This window comes from Anticarsia gemmatalis, chromosome 12 (genome assembly GCF_050436995.1).
Source record: "Anticarsia gemmatalis isolate Benzon Research Colony breed Stoneville strain chromosome 12, ilAntGemm2 primary, whole genome shotgun sequence".
Classification (NCBI taxonomy): Eukaryota; Metazoa; Arthropoda; class Insecta; order Lepidoptera; family Erebidae; genus Anticarsia; species Anticarsia gemmatalis.
The window spans coordinates 1,521,677-1,542,718 of NC_134756.1; the positions used below are offsets into that span (position 1 = coordinate 1,521,677).

General features: G+C 34.7%; 1 protein-coding gene across 2 annotated transcripts in view; it reads left to right on the top strand.

Annotated features, from left to right (window-relative positions):
• norpA (no receptor potential A) overlaps window positions 1-21,042 on the top strand; it is a 113,180-nt gene that overhangs the window by 34,631 nt on the left and 57,507 nt on the right. For both annotated transcript variants that reach the window (XM_076121112.1, XM_076121111.1), the window contains exons 2-3: window positions 499-619; window positions 7,658-7,771. In XM_076121112.1, coding sequence (XP_075977227.1) covers window positions 563-619; window positions 7,658-7,771 — 171 coding nt within the window. In that variant the 5' untranslated portion in view covers window positions 499-562. The remainder of the gene's footprint in view (window positions 1-498; window positions 620-7,657; window positions 7,772-21,042) is intronic.

Consider the following 21,042-nt stretch of genomic DNA (forward strand, 5'->3'; position numbering starts at 1 on the left):
TGGAGTATAAGGACAAAAACTTGTAACTAAGTAAGATCACGCTAAGGCCTTTGTGGGACAAATATATATTTGTTGGGCAGTTTCTGGAGCGTGAAAATTGTATTTATTGCTTCTATTTTTGTAAATGAATCATGTTTTCTGGGGTAATGAATTTTGGTGGTGTAATAAAAATGTTGACTGAAGAAAACTTTAACGATTCGAAGTTAATTTCAAATGAAAAACCGTTAGTTGATCAAGTTTCGTTTATTTAAAACTCATTTCTGTAATCTCTCTTGGATGGAACTTTCATTTACCTTATGCACCTTTGTATGTAGAATCTTTTTGGTGAAAAAAGTATGCTAAGCAATACTATTGAAGCGTAAATTTTATATACCTAGATCGATTTAAATAAGGTTCTGTTCAAATTATTATATAAGGAGCAACCACAATGATAATATGTTACCAAAAGTTATTACTCTTTAGTTACCTAGTCTTAACTTTTTTTCTCTTTGTCTACAGGGCATTCAGAATGTGCCAGTGAGCTGTACAGTGTAACGTGGGGGTGTACTGAGACGCAAGCACCATGACGAAGAAGTTCGAGTTCAACTGGCAGATCCCCGTGCCGGAACTGCTGCTGCAGGTAACTACTACCTTCATATACTTTGAGAAGCTGTAACTATAAGTAGAAAACATAAATGAACAGTGCTGCCCTCACTAGCTGAAAAGACGCATAAAACGAAAGGTAGGATAGGAAAAAAATATTTTTATTTTAAAACAAGTTTAAAAGCGCTTTCATAAGCGTTTTATTTAGCTTAGCTAAAACTGTAATGGAGCGACATAGAAAAACATAAAAATATGGGCAGGTTCTACATTTTTGCTGAATCCGCATCCGCAATCCGGCAAAATGTTAGATACATCTTTTCAACTATCGGGGCAGAATGTAACATAACTTGTTTTCAATATAAACACCAGCTTCTAACATTAACTTACTTTTTACGAAAACAATTCTAAAGTTATACAAAAGTGAAACAGATTTCAGACTACATTCTGCATTCTTCCATGAATTATGGAGCTCCGTCTTTGTACATGTGCTGTGTACATCCGTTGTGAACACTTCCTTCGCCTCGCCTACATCCTGAAAGAAAGGAAAATATCTTGATGCCTCACGATATTCTGTATTACATAAATATATGAAAAACATCCCTTGTATAGGCACTCTTTTGTATAAGTTACGTGTTTTACATAATATGTGCGGTTGCCTAGATTCTATATTACTTTCCTAGGGTTCATAGACTAAATCTAAATTAAAATATGAACAAGGAATTCAACTAACTCGTTTCTTAACTTGCTTAAACTGTTAAATTTACTTACATACAATTTTACATTGCGTTAGAATAAAATTAAGGAGTGCGCAAGTTTTAGTATGTTTTTAAAAATAAATTTTCGCGTAAATCTGTTGTCACGATCAAGAACTCAAGCAAGAAGCATCCAAAGTAGGTACGAGTGAATTGTACTAAATAAGAATTAGGATTATAATTTAATAGAGGCAAGTGTTAGCAATTTCGGTGTTAACTATTTTCATATTTTCAAATAACCTTAACACTAGTTTTGACCTCTGACCATGGCAACAAACAAAATACTTAACTACTTACCATTCCGTACATAGCTTATATAAGAAATAGGCCAGTAATATTGAGATAGATGTAAACAGAATCCTATGTACGTGAAGATAGCCGTGTGCGGATCACGTCGTAAATCAAAGTGATCGCGCGTATTGGACCGTGCCGCGTGTGGCGCTACTCACAGCGATTAGCGAGTTAATAGACCTAGCTATACGTTTTATATACTGATTTTTATATCTCCAGAAGATATCAATTCCATTAGATACATAGCTTATTTAAGAAACTACATTATGATAGGCAAGCGGCCCGTCGTTAAAGCATCAGCCAAGTCTGTCAACTGCATGTTTTTTAGAACGGAAACATTTCGTAGCTATACTTAGCGCAGGATAAGGACAAGATAAAGAAGATTATGCACGCTGCACATAACTTAGCTCAAGATTTCATCCGCGTTTTCCACTCCAAAATTTCATGGAAATCGATTCAATGGATAAGCTGGGAAACAGATTGACATTTGCATTTATAATGTTAACTAGTTTAGTTAGGACAGTGATATTGAGATAGAAGTAAACAGGGGACAGCCGTGTGCGGATCACGTCGTAAATCAAAGTGATCGCGCGTATTGGACCGTGCCGCATGTGGCGCTACTCACAGCGATTAGATTAAATGGGGCCTTTTAGTGAAGGCTTTCAGTTTCCACTAGACCTTCAGTGCTGAAATGCTTTTTTTCGGATGTATTTTACAACTATTACTATTTAATCTGTTGATTCAACACTGATTGTAAAATCCTATGTACACAGTTATGCAATCAATTTATGTTTATCTTTTATCATAAAGGTATTTAAAAAAATATAGGAATAGGCTGTTGCCGATGTATCTTTTTGCCTTTAACAACAATGAAGATTGATCGGTAACTAAATGGCTAGTTAGGCAAAAATCAGTCGCTGTCATTTTCAGATCTTTGATAGTCGTTAACAGTAGTCAGAAGCTTGAAAGTCTGACAACCAGTCTTACCGAAGGCTATTGTGTTATAACCCAGCCAACTGGGTTGTGGAGGTCAGATAGGAAGTCGCTCCATTTAAAATACTGACATTCAGCTGCGTCCGGTGAGACTGAAAGCCGTTTCCAACATAGTTTGGAAGAAAGGCTTGGCTAATGATTATTGATTAAACATGAATTAACCAAAAACCCATATTTAATTATAATACGCGAAGCGTAGATATAAGATATTGTACAGACGAGTACACATCACGTGGCACAGACATGCGACGAATCGTGAATCAAAGTCGACGGCACATGTGTGATCGACCGTGATTCTGTGCGGTCTTATATACAGCGGGATTTGAAGTAAAATTGATTAATTAAATATTAAATAAATATAAATAATAATATAATTATACAGGGTGTAACAGACAGGCTACCGAAAACGAAAAAAAAAATGATTCTAGACATGATTCTGGTGCTTATGGCGTTGAAAATTTTCATCGCTTTTTTCATGATTTTTCCGATTTTTTATGCGTTTTTTTAATTTTTTTTCGGTATTATTTCGTTAATACTACACAGTGCAACATGAATATGAGAAAAAATCCGTCATATTACTGTTTTTCACAAAAAACAGCAATGGATTAAAACAACGTATAAATTCGCTATCAGCTGTCCGCGGCCAACGACACCGCGCCGGCGGCGGCCGGCCGCGACGGTCGACGTACCTACGTGCGCCACACAGACACGATTACGCACACAGCTGTCAGCCTCACTCTCACTAGTATGCAGCGTTACTTAGTATTTGTTCTTCTGTGTTAAAAATGAAAATGACATAATTATCCCGCTCTCCGATAAAAGGTACCTACATTAATAAGATTTAAAATGTGTGATATCTTATTATTATTACACGTACAAATACATACAGAACGACAAAAAATCCTATTGATATTCTTTAGCGCTATAAAAATCTCTAATAAACAATTTAACAAGTATTGTCGCTTTGTTCTATTTGTTCTTGCAAACTTATTATTCTATTGAATTCTATTCGATATTTACACGCTCATTCATACAAGCGCGGTGCGACTCGAAAAGTAGATGGCCGTACTGACGCGTGACGCCGCGACCGCGCGTGGATGTTACATAGATGGGATGCGACAAAATGAATGCTAAGTAATTCTCCGGGGATAATGAATTATGATAAGTTAGTTTCTCTGATAAGAATATTAATGGATATTGATTGTTATCATTGTTATGTACCTACATTTTTATGGTTTAATTAAATAAACGTTTCGTGTTTATTTTATTTACTTTAGTCTGATTTTCTGTTATTAAATATCAAAGTAGGTATTTTAAACTTACATCAATAATGTTTGTAATGTTATTCGGTATTTGAATAAAACTACAATGCAACGAGTAACAATTGTGACAAGTAAAAATAGTACCTAATGCCACATCAATATTTTATTCAATCTAATCTCTCGCTGGGATCCTAACTCGTCGCTCGTCACCAAATCGGCGGCGCGCGCGCGGACGGCGCGGAGGGAGCGGGTGGCGCGGGCGAGGGGTGGCGCGAGTGAGCGGAGATGCGCCGGCGGCTCTCTTTGATCGATAGTTCGAGCAATTCGCTCGCGGAAGACGGAAGCTCTTCACCGGTGTCGTTCGTTATGTCCTATTCGTCGTGTCGTGTGTGAACTGTTGTTTATTATTACTTGTTATTGTTTCGGTTTTGAGTTGTTAGTGTTTTTATTGTTAATATTTTTGTTGTTATTGTTTTCGAAGTGCAGTTGTGTTCGTAAATAGGAAGAAATGTTGATGTGCTATGTATGGTGAAGCACGTGGAAGTGCACGGCGTGTTCTGCACCTGTACGTCCGGATCCAAAGGTACCTACTCAAACTCTCGCCATACACCAGGTAATTGCGTGTTGATAGACATTGATAACAATTCGTTTTAGCACTTTCTTATTATTGGTTACATTTTGCTATTATTGTTTGATTTCACGTAAGCCAAGTAGGTATCTACCTACTTACAATTTTACTATGAGCTATTGTAACATACGAGCGTACTTACGATACCTACCATAAACGATACATAAGATTGTTATCTAATAATACATACTAGTGAGCGCATAGACGTGGTGGTACGCGTACGTACCGCTGATTGTTGGCAGCTCCTCGCATGATCAATTATTGTATCAACCACATTGTAAAACTTTTGGCGATTGAAAAGAGTGGCCGTGAGTTTCTCGCTAGCTCTTCTCATAATACCCCCTTTCCGAGCTAGTGGTAGATTCAGTAATTGTAACGACTATCGTAAGTGTCAACATTTGACCTAAATGAATAAATGATTTGATTTTGATACCTACGACGCGTCGCGACATGTCGTCGCTCAGCGCGCCGCCGCCGCCAGAAATCTCGTAGGCATGCGCGGAGATATATCGCGTTGTTCACTATACATTGAATGCTCAAAAATGACTAACTCGGGAACCAATCATTTCCGAGAAAAATGGTTGAAGTAAATTTCGCGCATTTAGTGTTACAAAATTAACACTGAAGTTTTCGGTTAACCGTCGTTTACACCCTGTATATATAATTATAGTATTATATCGAATGAATATCACTTGTTTATTATATTTTTGATGAAGGAATACATTGTGATCGCATCTTGTATGCCTTAAAGCTGTTTAATACATTTGGGGGCTTGCAATGTCCCTAACCCGCACTTTGCCAGCGTGATGGACTCAAGGCTTCCCACGCTCGGGAAAAGACCCTTGCTCAGTGGTACAGTAAAGAACTGTAAAGGAAATAAGTGTTTTTAAAGTATTTTTCTGTACTTATATCACAATTAAATCCTAACAAACAATTAAGTATAATGTAAAAAAATAAAGTGCCAAAAGCCAATGTTATATACCAAATCTTTCAACAGAGTTTAATACATCGAGGTAACTGTAACTGCCCAATGAGTAAACTCATTACGCCATCGTTACCTACTTCATAAATCAAGTGAAATCGCCTTCAAAATCGCTGCCCGCTCTCACAATCACCGCACACCAAAGCCCCGTATAGTAAGTCGTTCAGTCGAAACGCGTCGCGCGATAATCCCGCCCGATCGTAGCTCTCCGATCACCTACAGTCTATCGACCATCACTCACTGATTTGTATGTGTCTTTGTATCCCTCTCTGTCTATTGCGGAACCTGCAAAGCGTGTAAAATAGTTAAATAACATAATAGACTTAGTTTTAATAATAATTGTTATTGGCTTATGACGCTACTCAACGCTACGGCTACCAGTCAATCAAGTTAAAACAGCTATAAAATCGCTGGCCGCTCTCACAAGCACCCCACATCATAGCCCCGTATAGTAAGTCGTTCAGTCGAAACGCGTCGCGCGATAATCCCTCCCGATCGTATCTCCTCCGATCACACACAGTCTATCGACCATCACTCACTGATTTGTATGTGTCTTTGTATTTTGTTTAGTTAACTCTATTTACAATCCTTTGATGTTCAGTTTGTTTTATTGGCGCTGGAAAGGCGTGTGCAAAATGTAGAGAAACGATTTTCTAGTTAGAGCCAGCTATCGATGTAGTATCGTCTATGTCGAAATATACCTACTAAAAACTATTTGATACGCGCTGCTCCGCAGTCTTTCAAAGCTTCTTCCCCTATTTCAGATGCTAAAGGGCAATTTTTGAAAATGATCTTACTTCGTACCCAGGTCTTTAATTATCTCCATGCCAAATTCGTTACAATCTGTTTATTATTTACAGAAAGATAGACTTTCGCATAAGTTCAGTAAAAAGTAAGGTTTTATCAGCGCTCAGAGCGAAATAATTTCACAGTTAGCGATCAGGAGCTCGATTCTCTACTACTATCGACTACCGACAACCGACCTGTCATCGAGAAATTTTGTATGAAAATCTGATCAGCGCCTCTGACGGGTGTCGTAGGAAACATTTTAGCAGTACATTCTAAATGTCAAAATTTCGAAAGCTAGCCGGTTGACGGTAGTCGATAGTAGTAGGGAATCGAGGTACCGAATACAACACGGTAAAATCTTTCCATTGTAAATCCAGTAACTGGATACTTATAAATGCTCTTTCGGAATCTAAAAATGTATGTTGGAACGTAGGCGTATTATAATAACCAATAACCACTTTTGCAAATCGCCCTTTTTCAATAATCGTGTCGAAATAACAGCCAGTAGTAAAACTAATGGGTACTAAACAGTTAAAGTGGACAATTAAACTAACAGACTCGTATTCTATGTAAATATAACGCCACATGGCTACGTATGCTATCATTAAGTAAATAATGATTTGTAGTACAAATTTATACCGTGTAGTATCCCTACACTAACTGAGTATTTATTTTTGACTGTTGATCTGGTTGAATCCCGACGGTAGTCTTGGGTACTTAAAGAAATATATTGTCTAAGCAGATAGTGCCTTTTTAAATGTTTTCTAAAAGCGTAAAGATCCTTATTTACTACCCTTGTGTATGTTATTTACTACCCTTTGGTATTGTATCACCTGTAGAATGTTTGACATTAAAAAACATGCAAAAAAATTGTGCTTCCCAAACTCTTTGGGGCTCCGATTTTTCATTTTCCATATAAACCTAATGGGTATATGATATGGTTCTCGATGCCGAGCCTACCACTATCGACTATCGAATAACTATCCTAAAAGGAAATCAGTTCAGCGCTCCTAGCGTATACTCAAGGAACTAATTTAAATGTCAAACTATCCATGCGTAAACAATAGTCGATATTTGTTAAAAATCGTGCTACAGCAACAATACAAATCACTTTTTTTACAATCAATATTTAACCCGATGCTGTCCCACTGCCGGGCAAGGGTCTCCTTCAAAACGAGTGAGGGATTAGGCCTTGAGTCTATCACGCTGTCCAAGTGCAGGTTGGGAACTTTTTACAAGCCATCAATAAATCTATTACACATAACTTCGAAAAGTCATTAGTGTGTTGCCTCGGGTTCGAACCGTCGATCACTTGCGTGGGTCTATTCAATAAAATTGTTTTCAAAGGTGACTGATGCTAATATTCTGTGTTCTCCAGGGTGCGGTGTTCGACCGATGGACGGAAGAGAAGGATAACACGGAGTTGGAACAGAACTGCACCTTCAAGGTCGATGAATATGGCTTCTTCATCTACTGGAAGAGTGATGGGAAGGTGAGTACTTACTTGATCTTTCCTTCTTTAATGACGAAATTGAGAATAACCGCGTTCTAGATAAAGTACATAAAGTACATAGAAGATAAAAGACTTAGTATGCCTTACTGCAGAAAGATTACTTGAAACTTATTTTATTCGTTTTAAAATGTAGCGTTTTTAACAGTAGTAGGTAAAGGATGAGGATTTTTTTTTCTAAAATTACATTCAATGAAAAACGTACGTTTTATGTCACGGAAAAGTTTACAATTTCCATTCAGATTATGCTTAGGTATTTATGTCAAAAGACAAAAAAACGTGTTGACGTATCCTAAAAAAGCTTATATACTTTATTTAACCCTCTCAAATACTCCAAAAGCTCTACCTTATTCAAAAATATTCAAAACACCCTTCCAGAAACAGTTTTAAACCTAGTTATAGTACATAAATAGTGAGAGCTAGAGTGCTCAAGGGAAATATCCAGTCACTCCTCACGGCACTCGAGGTTTCCAATTTGACTTACTTTGTTATTATTCATAACATACTTGGAATATGAGATTGGTTTTGAACTCGGACAAAAATACCTTTATTCTTTGGTATTTTAGATCTGATAAAAAATATGACCTATACTGATATTCGTTTTATAAAATACTCGTAGAATCTAGTAATTTGAAAGCTTGAACCACCATGGGAGGCGCTCATAACTACCTATAGCAGTGGTTCCCAACCAGTGGTCAAAGTCAAAATTTGGTCCGCGACTGATCTTATGACTGGTTGACTAGTTGTCAACTGAGATACGTGATAGCCCCCCAGACCATCTGCCGGCTTCAAATACAAAGACTATAAATCATTAGAAAGAAAAGTAAAATACATCGTAACGTTATCATTATTAAGTCATACTTTCAACTAAATTTAAATGGAGAAAAACATGTTTTAAATTGAGATAAATACTATGAAGGTTACCGATCTTAAAACAGACCTTGCAACACAACCTCGGCAATATTGTCCAAGAGACAATATCCTTGAATACGCTCCATGAAATAAGTGGTTAGTTCAATTTACATTCTCGGTCGTTCCTAGATTGATATGAGCCCTAGGGAAATCAATTCAGTTAATATAACTAAATAATACCGACCTTGGGTTGCTATCGAGTTATTATAGTTCGTGATTATTCCAGAAATGAGAAGGTTCCTTAAGGACTTTGAGGCAGTTTTTTATCCAGTCGCGCTACGCAAAGGAGGGTTTATTTCGTAAAACGATTAAGAGCAATGTGAATTTAATAAAATTTCAGCAATCCTATTAAATTCAAATAAGCTCAAGAAATGTTATAGACTCGCGTGATGGGTAGGATTACCTTAAATTCATACTTTGGACTTCTTGATCGACAGGTACAACTGATGGTAACTTTCGTCATTAACAAAAACATTTTGCGTGAGTTTATCATTAGATTAGTTTCTTTCAAATAGGTATACCAGAGTGATTTGAATATTTCCGAGTTATGGACAACTAGAAACGTACATATACAGTTATACAACAAACACTTATTATTTTACACTCATTAATTTAATTAAGCTATAATAATTACATTTCAATTATAATCAGAACTAACATAATACATTATCCAGTGACTAAACATCCATCAATTTGATTCAGTTCTGTATTTAACACGAAACCCATTAATTAATAGCATACTGTAATTAATAAGCTGAAAGCTTTTTGTAGTGGTAATAGGTTAAATGTACACAAGTATGAAAGTGTTATTGATTCAGTAATTATAAATGAGACTTCGTATTCACCATTTTGGCCCACGCAGAGGCACGTGTAGTGAGTGCATTATGATTTAAATATGCTTGTGGAATATGTAGACATTAATTTAACTTGTAGGAAATATGCTACATAAAATCACGCTCATTTTTCGTATAGGGATAGGCAGAGACCAAAGAAGGCCTCTTGCTACGATTCTTACAAACTTCCTTTGCTTCATTCACATCCATACATCTTGTTATACAAGACCACAGGTTACGGATACTAAACACTAACCTTATAACTTACAAATATTTTACTAACAAAAGCATTAGGCTAAAAGTTAACGTTTAGTAAACTCTCATCTTACAAATAAATTTTTTTGTCGATTGTCGAATATTAGTTCTTCCAAAACACAGTAGGGGCGCTGTTCTATTTGCTATAAGTATTACCTAAATTTTTCCATGGCTGCCCTGATAGTGGAAAACAACCCTATCGAAGCTCACACTGATAGTCTTTGCTCGTGGAAATCGCACCCAGAACACCCGTTACAATAAAATCGACCACTTTAAACCATGCGCACACGCCGACAATTTTAGTTACGAAGATCACTACCGGACACGAATGGCGCTGTAGGTTCGTAGAAACGGGATATTGTAATACAAGATGATTTCAACTTATAGTTGAAAACGTGTTTATACAAATTATTTTTAAACTTACATATTACTCAGTGAACATGTGATCCAAATTGCGATATTGCGACTTGCTAGTTCGACTGTTTGTCAATAGATGGCGTTGTTGGATGTTAAGTTACATTTTATTATAATACTGAAGTAAATATTGTTGTCGTAGGTTATATTCCAAAGACATAGTATAAGTATGATTCACTGTTCATTCTACGGGTATATGTACTTAAGTAATTAGTAGCATCGCGTGTCTCAATTTGTAGAAACGACTTACAATTTAAGTGACACTTCTGGTTAAGTATCGGTTATCTTATAAGAAAGTTTTTCATACTTTAGCAGTCACTTTATCTATCAGAACATTAGGAAACTGGCGCTTACTCCTTTAAGTTTTTTGGCAATAGTTATGGATCAAAGATATTAACAGATCTCATCAGCGATATCTTGCAAAAAGGTCAGGTGCGTAGTACTCACGCGGAGTATCCAATTGGAGGTACCGCGTCCTGGCCACTTTATGGTGACAGTTGAAGGAACACCGTCAGGTTTTTAGTCGGTATGTCCAAATTTAAAAGCCGGAACGCCTAGCCGGCGGGAGAGCCCGACAGACCCCCGCTACCTCCCTGGAGCGGGACATGCAGTAATGCATTTTCCTGACGAAAAAAAAAAAAAAAAAAAAAAAGGTGCGTAGTACTCGTAACCGGCGGTCCTGTACGACAAGATGTATGGATGTGATTGATGTGAATGAGGCAAGGGTTTGTTAGGATTCTAAGTGGCGTTCTTGAATCTCTGCCTACCCCTATGGGGAAAAAACGTGATATTATGTATGTAGGTATAGATCAGTTCAGGGATTGAGATCACCTGCAAAATTAGTAGCAAAATGTCTATCCACTAAAAGCTTAGTTTCCCACGATACAACACAATAAAATCAAATTTAAAATTTTCTTATGTTGGTTCTTTTATTTCAATCACCGCGTATGAATGCATTCATATCACAATTCATGGCGTAACGTATGTAGGTAGATATGTCATTATTTAATTTTAGAACGATTTACGCCGTTATGATAATTGGCACTATGTGATATGGCATTTCCGTTAAATTGATATCGCTTTGTAACTGTTTGAAAAACATGATTAACCTTAAACTATTTTCTTACTCCAGTATGCTGGAAATACATGACTAACCTAAACTTTTTCTTGCTTAATTTTGCTGATATTTTTGGTTACGAACACAAAATAGGGAACAAAAGAACAAAGTACCTAATCAAAGATAATGAATTAGTATTTTAAATAGAGTAAATAAATACAACGCAAGTGAGTAAGACTCTTGCGCAGAGGTCTTGAGTTCGATTCCCGGGTTGGACAAATGGTGCCAAATTCAATTAAACTAGCCGTTATAACCAGATTTCACTGCCTCCGTAGCGTGGCTTAGGTCGCCACGCGGCTACCTTTGCATCGGGAGGTCGTGGATTCGATTCCCACACGGAACAATTATTTGTGCGATCTACAAATAATTGTTTCGGGACTGGTTATACTTTGTGCCCGTTGTTTGTATGTTTGGGAAACTCCCTGCGACACAAGAAAATAAGACAAAGAATAAAAAAAGATATTGGTTGTGAGCAATAAAGGCAAATACAACGCTAATATTTTTAATGAACTTGTTTCTAGATAACATAAATAATGATGACAAAAAAGGTCAGTAATAGGCTAATTACAAATATTATTACCGCTTTTTAGTATGTAATTATGTGTCCTTGAAAACCTGCAAAAAATGTTGGCAACACTTGTAGATTCCTCTAGAAACAACAGAAACGATTTCTTTGGAGTTTTATAGGCTCGGTGTTTTCCTGTTCAATCCGGTATTGTTATTTATGGCTAAATGAACAAAGTAGGTAGGTACTTACGTCTTTTTATTTAAAACGTGACATCACATACACCTTTATTTCCTTGTTGAATGCTCTTTGTGATAACTGAACGTCTAGACTTTTTAAATATATATACAAATAACGACCATTAAACTCAGTAGTTACCCACGTACCTACCTTTTATTTGTAAACCAATTGTAATAATTTCTTTCCAATTATTTTTCCAATTTTTATTAACCTGAACATTGTTGGGCAAAGGTCTTCGCCAAAAACTTCCACCGGTTTCTGTCATTGGATACCCTACTTATACTTGGCGGTAATAAAATATCTAATTCTACTGCCAGGTCTTCTAATTGGCTCTACCTTCCAAACTGGTTATAATATCTAATATTGCATAATCATAAATCGTCAATAAAGACTTTATTCCAGTTTGGTAATCATCGGGAATCGAAGGCATCCGATCCGATACATCTACATCACTATAGATACATTATAACCTAGGTGCCTATTATCGTTGTCCCAAAACATAACAAATCCACTCAACCATACCTTGCTCCTTTATCCAACACAATAATAAAAGCACAATAATTCCTCTCAGTCGTTGAAATTAAACTCACAATGAAACAAGTTGAATAAAACCGCGAAGCCGCGGCAATGGCAATTCCAAACTACTTTCCGTCGCATTGGCAAAGGCAAAAACTTTTACAGCCACTATGCATGAAGCTCAACTAGTTAATATTCTGAATTAGCAATTCAAAAGTTTAAATTGAAGGGAGATAAATAGAACAAGCTCTAGTTTTTTTTTATTTCGTGTTCAAAATTTTTGCATTCAATGTTGTTGGCGTGAAATCTATACTTCTATACTAATATTATAAAGCTGAAGAGTTTGTTTGTTTGTTTGTTTGAACGCGCTAATCTCAGGAACTACTGGTCCGATTTGAAAAATTCTTTCAGTGTAAGATAGTCCATTTATCGAGGAAGGTTATAGGCTATATATCATCACACTACTACCAGTAGAAGCAGAGTACCAGTGAAAAATGTTACAAAAACGGGTAAATTTTGACTTATTCTCTCTTATGTGACGCAAGCGAAGTTGCGCGGGTCAGCTATACGTAATAATGTCAATGGGTTTTTCTATAGGAATTTCCCGGTAAATAAGTAGGTAGGTACTCAGTATTAGCTAATGAGATCGTGAAAAAGGCATAGGTTTACCTCTTAATATTTATTATAGTACTTTGCCGATCTTTTTGAGAACTGTGTGACAAACAAAATAATAAAAAAAAATACTTTTATTTTGCACATAGGTGTCGTAAAATGTTAGTGTAATATTGAAAAAAAAAACACAACATTAGAGCCTTAAATATTTTATTTATAAAAAAAATAGGCGAAATACTGGTATAATATGTAGGTAGTACAAAAAGCTTATAATAATAATTACAGATCTTTATTTGAGTAGACTTAGTAATAAACAATGGGTGAACATTCATACAGGTTTTCCTTCATATTCAACTGATAAGTCAGGGGTGAAGGCCATTAGCGGTTGTACCACTTGGCTGCTTATAATACTTTGTAAATTATTACATTTATTATGTATGTCAAAAACAAAATAGCATTTCAACAAATAAAAAATATAATTTATAAAATCTATGTGGTCTAAAGTCTGGCCTCTTTGTTACCTAATAAAAAAAACTGGTTTAAAAAAAATAAATGCTGCTTATCACCAGTATTGGAGATTCAAAAATTAAAGCAGCTATACTTTTAAAGTAAATAGGAAACAAATAGTTTTGAGTATTCAACTTAAAAATAAAACTAAAATAATAAAATAGTATACAATTATTTTAAAGAAATTAGGCATGTATTCTTTAATAATATCACAACATAACAGTCTATAAAAAAATTAGTTTATATCAAAAACATTTTATTTAGTTCAGAAACAAATAAAGAAAATTACATACAAAAATATATGGGCCCTAAGGGCCACTTTTGCCTCATACTTTTTAAAAAGGTAAAAAGCAGGCAAAACTTTTATAATGGGTAAAACATTATTTAAACTATCAAATAATTGTTTAACAATAAAAATAGGTAGGTACTTATAACATAATGATCAGAATTAAGAAAATAAGTTCTTGAGAAAATCTAAGTCTCATATTGCACCTGCTTGTCTCAAGCCATCAAGTACATCAGTATCTTCAAAGAACTGATCTATTGCACATCTCACCTGTCTCACACTTTTAACATAGCTATCTAAACTCTCAGCAAATTCCTTCTCATGATTTTCAACACCAAGACACTTGAACATCTGTGGCAAATTAGGAGCCATTTTAATAAGCATCTTAAACAAATGCTGAGTGAGAAAATTGTGGTATTGCTTCAGTGACCCATCATATGCTATTGTTTGCACTTTTATCATATCCACACTTTCATATGGTACATTTGCCTTCAAATTCTTATTTACTTCTCCAAACAATATTTCAAGATTAAGCAGACCTCGGTTGAACCATAAACAGCCTTCAATAGCATAGTACTGCCCCCTGGCTCTTTCCTTCAGCATGCATTCAAGTAAACAAGTGTTTTCGTCATAAGTATAAGTATTCTTCATTTTATCGATATTCTTTCTAATATCTGATAAAACCGGCGTGTACGAAGGGCCGAAACGTTCAAATAAAGATAAATAATCGACTGCTGCGGCTAAGAATTCTACAATGTTTATTCGCCCGTCGACAACCGGAGGGAAATTCCTCATCGGTGCACGATAATCACTGTTTGATGTTTCAGCCATTTTAATGTATCACTCTCACTTAAACACATAAAACACTGGTTCACTCTGCCAGGACAGGACAATTGTAACATATGATTCATGTTTTCTTCAAATATAAAACTTGTTTCGGCCAAATCAACAACTTACGCTTATTTGTCAGTCGTCCGTCACTTACCTACGTCAATTTTACGTCAGATTTCTACCATTTTGGTGCGTGTGAGCATTATTTCCAAAATAACTACTAAAAATTTAAGTAATTTTTACTTTTTTTTTTGTGCAAGGTAAACTTACGATTATCTCTTAATTAGGTAATTGGTGAAAGTAATTAAATAGATAAAGTAAGTACCTAGATAAAAGTAAAAGTAAAGTAGGTAGCTCACTTGCTGTTCTTCATCCGTCGCATTACTCACAATATTTAACTGCACGTTTGGCGCAGTGGTTTAAGTGGTCACCTCGCTGCAATAACCGTAGCGCCGCGTTTGGTAGGTTCGAATCCCACCCGGGACAAGTATTTGTGTGATGAGCACGAGTATCTGTTCTGAGTCTGGATGTCAATTTATCTATATAAGTATGTATTTAGAAGTAGGTATATAAATATGTTTATCAGTTATTTGGTTACCATAGTACAAGCTGCTTAGTTTGGAATCAAATGACCGATGTTTGAGTTGTCCAATGATATTTATTATTATTTATTTATTTAATAACGAGTCATGTCTATGACGAGGTACGGTACGGTAACTGACCAGGAAATTAACGTAGGAATTGATAATGATGATTTTTACGAGTTGCAGTATGATGCATTGCGTTGATAGCGTAATAGTGTGGAATAATAGTTTCTTAGCCAAGTACTTGTGTAGGCTGCTTAGTACTTGCCTATCGGTATTACATACCTAATGTCACTGGATTTCTCTGTTGGGAAATTCCCAATAAAAACCCTGCGTGAGTGAATGTTAATAATAACAACAATGTCTTGCATCCTACATGTCAACACAGTCTTGCTTAAAAGAGGTCACGTATTTTATTTAACTATGCCACTACCGCTCAGGGGCCTCTTTCGTCAGAAAAAAGGGACCTGTCTTTAGGCTGATTCTGTAACTGAGACATTGAATAACAAAACATTATTTAAATTCAAAACATTTATTTACTAGAAAAAAAAGGATAATACTGTTAAAAAAACCGATCAGATTGTGACTAAAATTAATTGTTAGTAATTACAAAATAGGTAATCTCATCCCATTAACCCCAAAAGAATTTTCCTTCACTATAATTTATTATTCTAACATCATTATAATAAATGTAATACACAATACATAAGATGTTTGCCACATAAGTGAGTACAATCTCTCATTGGAGGTCAATGTTCAGACCATTTACCTTATAGTAATCTAGACCTATAATAAATCAAACATAAATGTTTGCATTTCATAAATAAAGATACATTTGACCACATAACAATTTAAATTTTAACACTGTATAATTTATTTTTTATTCCTAATTATATCACAGATACTGACCAATTTTTTGGTTGGAAACCCAGGCAATTTAGGCAAATTTTGGCACCAAAAAAAAATCCTTACAGGTAAAGCTGGCAACATAGAATATTTCCCAATATTTCATAATTTAATACCTTCTTACTTCCTAAATATGAACAGCATTTTTTACAAAATTATAAATTGCAACATAAACACCTCCATTAAGTCTTATAATTTTGAGATAATTTCTTACAAGTACTTTCAAACATATCATTTTACAATATGTGATATAATAATAGATACTGTGGTGTAGGTACATTTCATGACACAGCACTGCATTAATGCACTTGAATTTTTGTTATAACACAGATTTTTAAACATTACAATTTTTTCAAAAATATTACACAATACTTTTAAAAAATGCTCATAATTAATTTATCAAAACAAAATAAGAGTCAATCAACTATTTAGTATTAAGCATAGCTCAAGGAATTATTGTTTAAAATAATTACAACTAATTAGAATAATACACTTATTTTTAATACACTTTTGAGAGAATCTAAGTCTCATATTGCACCAGCTTGCCTCAAGCCATCAAGTACATCAGTATTTTCAAAGAAATTATTTAATGCACATCTTACTCCTTTTATACTTTCAACATAACCATCCAAACTGGCTGCAAACTCCTTCTCCTTATTTGTAACACCAAGAGATTTCAACATTTGTGGGAAGGTTGGAGTCATTTTTATAAGAATTAGATACATTTGTTGAGTCAGCGTATTATGATACTGCCTGAGTGACCCGTTGTACGCAGTCGTCAGCACCTTTATCATATCCACATTTTCAGGTGGAGTATTTGCTTTTAAGCACTTATTTAATTCTTCAAACTTAATTTGAAGGTTTAATAAACTTCGCGTGAACCATAAACAAGCTTCGATTGCATAGTGCTGACCTTTCGCTCTTTCTCCCAGCATGCACTCCATGATGCAAGAATTCATATCAAAAGTATAAGTGTTCCTCATTTTTTCAATATTCTGTATTATATCGGCTTTAACGGGAGTAAACGAAGGGCCAAGGCGTTCATATAACATCGCGTAGTCTGATGCTGCAGCCAAGAATTCCACTATATTTATTCGACCGTCGATTACTGGAGGGAAATTCCTCAACGGAGAACGAAAGTCACTATTTGTAGTTTCAGCCATTTTGTAAAAACTACTTCACTTGTAAACTTATAACTCTAGTTAACACAACCGCCTCTGACCGGAGGTAAAAAGTGATTCAGCTTACTCATACTTTTGCCTTTAACGTTATTTTGCAAGATACATAACAGCAAGTGCATGTGCATGCGCATAATAGTAATAATAATTTATTGCCGGTTTAAACGTCACTGTCAGCTCTGTCAAGTGTCAATCTGACATGGTGACTTGTGTCACTTATGGCTTTCTACCATTCGAATTGTGGATACAAAAGATTTTCTATAGAGTATCTTAATTCATATTTTTCATTATTAATTACGTTATTCAGAGCCTGAATCAGGATATCTTACAAACAGTTCTGTTATATACAGTACACCTATATTAGAATACTGACGTTTGTTTTGAGACTTCAATTTATAAAACTATCTTTACTGCCGAAATAAAAATTATTACTATATTTAGTTAAAGGTACCTATTTTGATTTAAAAATGACTGTCCCAAAATTGACACAAGGTCTCCTTCTAGGTGGAATGAGGGAATAGGCTGTGATATGGCAAGATCATAATAACAGAACATTATTTAAATACTATGCCTTTAATTAAAAAATAAGAATACATATGGAAATACTGCTTTTTTATATAAAATATAGATTTATTTGTTAGTGAGATTAATAGTTCAATATTAAAAAATATAATAATATTTTCTTACAACTAATTAGTCTTCCTTCACCATTGTTATAAAATGCAACAATTAATATTACTTTATGAATAAAATTTAATAAATTTGCTTGCCTTGAATAAAAATGAAAAAAAAAATCACTTTGTGAAAAGTTCATGTTTAGTTTTTTTTTTTAATTATAATTATGATTAAAAAATCATCAACTAAATGTCATCTTAATTTAAATGTTATTTTTATCACAGGGTTGGGGCACTGGCCAGTTTTTATAAATCAGAATCCCAGTAACTTTGAGCAATACTTAGACCATAATATATAATATCATAGAAATAATAATAATTTTAACAGCAAATTGCAGTACAGAGATTTTCCAGCAAATACTTAGTTTACTTCAATACATAAATATGTAACAACTTTGTATTGTGTATACTTTTTAACAAAACATTGTAACACTTTCTTTACAAAATATAAATTTATTTTTTATATTACCATCACAGTTTCAGACTTACATTTATGAACCTAATATTTTTTATTATATATTATATAAAATAAAAATGACAATACAATATTACTGCATTATTAATTACAACATTTGATTTGAGATTGCACAATTTTAAGACATTGCAACATTTCTAAAGTGTTGCGCAATTTCAATAAAAGTTAGCACTGAGAAAGATCTTCAATGATTGGTTGTTAAAATTAAGTCCTACTATACAGAAATGGCTTACACAGGGCTGGAAAAAACATTTGGTTTTTGTAAAATGTGTATATAATACAACATCAATCATTAACTGTATTCAAATACTGTAATTTTAGAAAATTATATTATCATAACTTAAAATGAACTGGCATTATCAAATTGCTCCTGCTTGTCTCAAGCCATCAAGTAAATCAGTAGTTTCAAATAAATGATCGATAGCACACCTTACATCATGGATGCTTTTAACATAGCCATCCAAACTGGCTGCAAACTCCTTCTCCTTGTTAGTAATACCAAGATATTTGAACATCTGTGGTAAGTTTGGAGTCATTTTAATAAGAATCAGATACATTTGTTGAGTCAGCTTGTTGTGATACTGTCTGACGGACCCATCATATGCTGCTGTAAGAATCTTGATCATATCCACATTTTCCGGTGGTGTATTCTCTTTCAAACTCTTATTTATTCCATCAAACTCAATTTCGAGATTCAGAAGACCGCGGTTAAACCATAAACAAGCTTCGATTGAGTAGATTTCACCTTTGGCTCTTTCTTCCCGCAGGCACTCCAGTAAGCACGTATTTTCATCATATGTAAAGCTGTTCCTCATTTTATCGATGTTCTTTGTAATGTCAGATTTAACGGGTGTAAATGAAGGGCCAAGGCTGTCGTATAACTTCGCATAGTCTGATGCTGCAGCCATGAATTCCACAAAATTTATGCGACCGTTGATAACAGGTGGGAAGTTTCTCAACGGAGATTGAAAGTCACTGGTAGCGTCAGCCATTTTGTTTAAACTTTTTCACTTGTAAACTTATAACTCAGGTAAACACAACCGCTTCTGTCCACTGGTATTCTAAAATGTGATTCATCCTAAACCAATGTCTATAAACTTGTTTTGCAAACATAACACGCTCGCTGCGCACTCGCATTATTATTGCCGGCTTAAATGTCACTGTCAAACTGACATTACTGACATATCACCTGTGTCAGTTTCATTTTCTACCATTTCGGGCTACCATTCACATTATAAAATTTCTACTAAAAATATCATTTTAGCAATTTACACTGTTAATTGAATAAAACAAACGGACTTGTGATCGTTAAACAATTTTAAAACGGATTTTGCTTGCGGTAACCAATAAAAAGTATAATACTTACTTTCTTGATTGGCACCGTTTTTGCTAACAATACATTATTTAGGCCTCGAACATGCTTGGGCCTTTTTGTTAAGTATAAGTATTATATATCTTTCGGATGACAATATGACTTGGCGATTGTTATTCAAAATATTGAGAACATTAATATATGAAACCTATAGGTAAATAAAGCAAATAATTACAAATTGCATTTTACATATTTAAAACGGAAATAACTGCGATTAAATGGGATTGCATATGTTTGCATATATTACAATACCTAGTAACTACCAATACGTGTATAAATGAATAAAAACAAGTACTTCTTCGATGTATTTAAAACTGGTATGTACCAACACTTATCCACTTTATACAGTTTATATAGTCTAAACATAGTAATAAATATATAAAACTGCCTTTCTGGCGCGGTCGGTAGTAAATCCGACTGCTGACCACGAGATTCTGGGTTCGATTCCCAAGTCGGACAAAGTGCTATTGGTCTTTTTCTAATTCAATAGTAGTCTAAGTTTCGCAACGTGCCCCATTATAGGGCAATAGGCTTGTCCCCTATTACTTAGTTCTTACACTGTTAATGTCATAAAACACGGGAGTATTTCCAGGTATTTCATACACCCCTGCCTACAAGTCAGGATATAACGACCGTGATATTACGAATGTAATTTCATATTATTAATATGATATAAGCTTTCTAAAGTAAATAATGCCTGTAAGTCGGATAGCAAGCCTAATTATTATTTATTACCCAAAAGTATATAGGTAAATTTAACTATTATTAAATAAAATAGTTTTTTTAATCATATCGGTGATGTCTTGCAACAAGGTTTGCTGCGTAGCACCGTAACCGGCGATCATATAGGACAAGATATATAGATGTGTATGAGGCAAGAGAAGTTTAGTAGGATCGTGCCAAGTGGCGTTTTTTTGGTTCTCTGCCTACCCTATGTAAAATTTTGTACCCATGTATGTATGCATAATTATTGAATCCGCATTTTATCAAGGGACAAGTAATATTCAAGTCGAAATGGATACACGTGGCTTCGCGG